We start from the raw sequence: 5,290 nt of genomic DNA, 5'->3' as shown, positions 1-5,290 counted from the left end.
TTTATGAGTAGCTAAACTCTTTAATCTAAGGTTTGATGGAACCTATTGGAGGATGATTCTCTACTGCGTTTAATATAGATTTGCCTTTGATACCTTGATCTTAGTTAGTAAACTCTCGAATTGTTATATAATATTTCTGAAGGTTGATTACTTGAATTCGTGCAAAACTATTAGTTGTAATTAACACATCATTTCCCTGTAGGATTCGACTTCGGACTTGTAAACCGGATTATATTTGCAACGACCGGTTAGTCCTTTTTATAAAGCATAGTTGGGCGTGATCAAATTTTGGTGATGTTGTCGGGGAAGCAACATTGATACTAATTACAACTATAAGAATTGCTAGAATTTTTAGTTTAGTTAATTTTCCCCATTTTTATTCATTACATTGAAATTCTAACGTTTGTGGTCTTGTGTGTTATAGGTGTATGCCTAGAAACTCTTCAAGAACTTGTGAATTATTTGAAGCATAACCGGATCCTGAGAAAGCTTTCAAGGAATTAAATCGTGCAAACAAGAAGTACAAACAACAATATCACCCCAAGAGAGAAAATTGAACCGTACATGGGTGACGCTTTGGATAATCAAAACAATCGAAACAATGTGAATGACCCGAATAATCAGGGTGTGGCACCTCTTGTGCCAGAAGCAGCTTTGTATGATTGGGCACAACCCACTGCTAAATATTTGGCAACTGCAATTGCAGTCCCTCATATACAAGCGGAATCATTTCAAATCACAAATAACATGCTACATTTGCTGCAAAACAAGGGACTATTCTCCGAGTCTTACATTGAAGATCCACAGCAGCATTTGAAAAGAATTTTGTCAATTTGTGTCACACAAAGGCAACCAAATGTGATACCGGAAGTAATAAGACTGATGTTGTTTTCATTCTGAGCGACAGGAGAAGCCCAAACTTGGCTTAATTTGCTCCCAATAAATTCCATCAAAACTTGGGAGGTATTAGTCAAACAGTTTTTGAATAAGTTCTACCCGCCCAATAAGACTGTCAAGTAGGTTGATGAGATATTGAGCTTCAGGCAGAAACCAGGTGAAACGTTACAAGAAACGTGGGAGAGATTCAAAGGTATGCTGGTCAAGTGTCCACATCATGTCATTCCAGATCAGATGTTGAGACAACGGTTTTACATGGGATTGGCTTATAATTTCAAGGCCAATGTTGATGCTTCAGCAGGTGGAGCATTTTTGAGCAAGTCATTTAGAGAATGTAAAGTCTTGCTAGATAAATTGGCTCAAAACTCAGGCTGGATGACAAGAGACTCTACAATCACCCCTATAGTTCACTCAGTAGCATTGGACCCGAACAACTCCATAGCCGAGAATATGGCTACTCTGATGACACAAATGAGTATCCCCACCAATAAGATTAATGAATCAGACCAGAAAAAGTTACACATAGTTGACACGGCTAATGGGGGATTATGTACACCATGCATTAACCAACCATACGTGTATTCGTAGAGTGGTGAAAGTGACAACCAGAATTATCAAGAGAACATGAACTATGTGGGCAACTATGGAGGCCAAAGGCAAGGTGGTCAGAATTGGAGGCATCAATATCAGCAATATACACTAGCACATCAACAATACAATAACACTAACAATACTGGAGCTATGCGACCATAGGGTCAAGTAGTACCTTACCAAAGGCAACAGGGGTACAATCAGCAAAATCAGCAACTAGCTTATCAACAACCTCAGCAACAACAACTAGTGAGACAAGATGATGGGTTTTCTGAAATTAAAGGAATGTTGCAGCAACTGATTGGGTCTAATGAAAAAAAGCAAGAGAAGGTGGAAGCACATGAGTCAGCGATAAAAGGCATTGAGATTCAATTAGGGCATATAAATATGGCTCTGAATAATCATCCCTAAGGGACTTTACCTGCATACACACATGTCAATCTGAAGGAGCAGGGCCCGAATCAGCTTATGGCGGTGAGCTTGAGAAATGGATCTTGATTTAGAGCAAGAAATTGCTCGTGAGAGCTGGTCATATGAAACACATGTGACAGTGCCAATTGAGTTAGATGAGTCAACTGAACTAACAGAAGTAAGAGTGCAACCAGCCCAAGAGTAAATAAACAAGGAAAAAGAGGTTGCGGAGGAGACTGAGAAAGTGTAGGAGAAGGCATTAGACAAAGTGCCTGAGCAGGATCTAACTCAAGCTAGAGCAAAGAAGCGACCTCTGGCATCCTTCCCGCAGAGGTTGGCCAAATATCAGAAGGGTGAACAGTACAAACATTTATGGAAATGTTTAAGAAAATTTAGGTAAACATTCCTTTAATTGATTCTCTGAGGGAGATGCCCGTTTATGAAAAAATGATAAAGGACTTGATATCTCGTAAGTTCGACTTCCAAGACTTGGCAACTATCACGTTGACACAGACTTATAGTGTTGTTGTATCAAGACCTATAGCTAAGAAGTTATCCGACCCTGGAAGCTTTACAATTCCATGCACCATAGGTAGCTATGCATTTGCCAAAGCATAGTGTGATTTGGGAGCAAGTATAAATATGATGCCATTGTCTATCTATAAAAAGTTAGGCATTGGAAGAGCAAGGCCCATATCCATGTTACTGCAGCTAGCTGACCGAATGGTGAAAAGGCCATCAGGTATACTTGACGATGTACTTGTGCAAGTTGGAAAATTCGTATTTCCAACAGATTTTGTCATTTTGGACTGCAAGGTTGATGAGGAGATTCCCATAATTTTGGGAAGGTCGTTCTTTGCCACAGGGAGAGCTCTGATTGATTGTGAAACGGGGGAGCTAAAAATGAGGCTGAATAATGGAGAAATAACATTTAATGTGCAAAAGTCTATGCGGTAACCCGGTGAGTTTCCAAATTGCTCTTTGTTAAACACGGTGGATGTAATCATGGAGGAAGATGATGAGACACTTAATGCAAAAGAGCCTCTAACAGCCTGCCTTATGAACTTAGAAGAAGTAAATGGTGAGGACTTGGCGGAATGGGTGTTGGATCTTCAAGGGCAAGGGTACTGGGAAAGAGAGCACGGATTTGAGCCTTTACACTTGGAAGAAAGAAAGAACCCTCCAGCCAAGCCATCGATCGAAGCACCACCGCAATTGGAGCTGAAACCGCTACCATCTCACCTCAGGTATGCTTTCTTGGGACCTAATTCGACTTTACCTGTTATTATCTCATCTGGTTTGTTAGATGTGCAGGTAGAACAACATTTGCAAGTGTTGAAAGAGTGCAATAATGCAGTTGGTTGGACTATTGCAGACATTAAGGGTATCATCCTGGCCTTTTGCATGCATAAAATTCTACTGGAAGAAGGGCACAAATCTTTTAGAGAACATCAAAGAAGGTTGAACCCTAACATGAAGGAAATTGTAAAGAAGTGATCAAGTGGTTAGATGCGGGAATTATTTTTTCCATCTCAGATAGCAACTGGGTTAGCCCAGTTCAGTGGATACCAAAGAATGGTGGGATACCTGTTGTGCAAAATGAGAACAATGAATTAATCTCAACAAAAATAGTCATAGGATGGTGAATTTGCATAGACTACAGAAGATTGAACAAGGCCACCCGAAAAGATCATTTCCCCTTGTCGTTCATTGATCAGATGCTAGATAGCATGGAGGTCCCATTTTTGCTTCTTGGATCGATACTCGGGGTACAACCAGATATCTATTGCCCCGGAGGATAGAGAGAAAACGTCATTCACCTGTCCATATGGCATTTGCGCTTTTCGGAGAATGTCGTTTGGCCTATGCAATGCACCCGCCACATTCCAAAGGTGCATGATGGCCACCTTCACAGATATGGGGATATAATGGAGGTTTTCATGGATGATTTCTTAGTGGTGGGAAATTCTTTTGATGATTGTCTTAGAAATCTAAAAAGAGTGTTGCGAAGATGTATGGAGACTAATCTGGTGCTGAACTGGGAAAAATGCCATTTTATGGTACATGAAGGTATATTCTTGGAACACCTAGTGTCAAGTAAGGGCATTGAGGTGGACCGTACCAAGATTGATGTAATAGAGAAGCTTCCACCACTCACTTCCGTCAAGACAATAAGAAGTTTCCTTGGTCACGCCGGTTTTTACAAGCGGTTTATAAAAGATGTTTCCAAGATTGCTAACCCTTTGTGTAAATTGCTTGGAATAAATCACCCTTTTGTGTTTTTTGATGACCGCAGGGTAGTTTTTGAAGGATTGAAGAAGAGGCTAGTGTCTGCACCTATCATAGTTGCACACGACTGGGAGCAACCGTTTGAGCTGATGTGTGATGCAAGTGACGATGTCATGGGAGCACTACTTGGACAGAGAAAAGACCAAAACGTGCATCCAATCTACTATGATAGTAGAACATTGAATGGCGCCCAACTAAATTACACAGTGACAGAAAAAGAGATTCTAGCAGTGGTGTTCGCATTTGACAAATTCTGGTCCTACTTGATAGGCTCGAAGGTAATTATTTATACTGACCATGCTACTCTCAAGTTACAATTGATAAAAAGGAAGCAAAGTCGCACCTGGTTTGATGGGTTCTACTGCTACAAGAGTTTGACTTGGAAATTCATGACCAAAAAGGAACGGAAAACCAAGTTGTCGATCACTTGTCCAGGCTTGAAGGATTTGAAATGAAGGTTGATGTGAAAGAGATCATGGAGACTTTCCTAGATGAATAATTGTTAGCCATGAGACTTAAGGAAGTGCCATGGTATGCCGACATTGCAAACTACATGGCAAGCGGTATTGTTCCATATGAATTGTCTTCTATGCAGAAAAAAAAGTTCTTTCGTGATTGTCGCATGTATTTCTAGGATGAACCATATTTATTTCGGATTTGTATTGATAACATGATTCAGAGATGTATTCCCGAGATAGACTAAGCTTTTGTTTTGCAGGCATGTCATGCTTTGCCTTATGGAGATCATTTTGGAGGAGTAAGGACAACTGCTAAAGTTTTGGAGTCGGGCTTCTATTGGCCGATGTTGTTTAAAGATGCACACTTTTAGGTAAAGAGTTGTGATGAGTGTCAAAGTACGAGGAATATTCCCGTCGACATGAGATGCCCATGAACCCAATCCATGAAGTGGAAGTATTTGATGTATGGGAAATCGACTTTATGGGACCATTTGTTAGCTCATACAGCAACAAATATATACTAGTAGCAGTAGACTATGTCTTGAAATGGGTAGAAGCTGTAACACTCCGAACAAATGATGCAAAGGGAGTTATTGGTTTTCTAAGAAAAAAATATCTTCACCCGATTTGGAACTTCAAGAGCG

The 5,290-nt window shown here is 40.3% G+C and overlaps 1 protein-coding gene and 1 non-coding gene across 2 annotated transcripts; one reads left to right on the top strand and one right to left on the bottom strand.

The window, feature by feature from the left end:
• Positions 1–1,018: 1,018 nt before the first annotated feature.
• On the bottom strand, positions 1,019–1,121 carry LOC142169239 (small nucleolar RNA R71). The gene has a single exon (XR_012698951.1). It is a non-coding gene; the product is annotated as a small nucleolar RNA R71 (small nucleolar RNA).
• Positions 1,122–2,541: 1,420 nt separating this feature from the next.
• LOC142168784 (uncharacterized) lies at positions 2,542–2,856 on the top strand. The gene has a single exon (XM_075229935.1). The coding sequence runs from the start codon at positions 2,542–2,544 to the stop codon at positions 2,854–2,856; it is 315 nt and encodes a 104-aa protein (XP_075086036.1).
• Positions 2,857–5,290: the final 2,434 nt, after the last annotated feature.

The sequence above is a fragment of the Nicotiana tabacum genome, chromosome 14, assembly GCF_000715075.1.
Source record: "Nicotiana tabacum cultivar K326 chromosome 14, ASM71507v2, whole genome shotgun sequence".
In the NCBI taxonomy this organism is placed as follows: domain Eukaryota; kingdom Viridiplantae; phylum Streptophyta; class Magnoliopsida; order Solanales; family Solanaceae; genus Nicotiana; species Nicotiana tabacum.
This window is presented reverse-complemented; position numbering and strand designations above follow the sequence as displayed.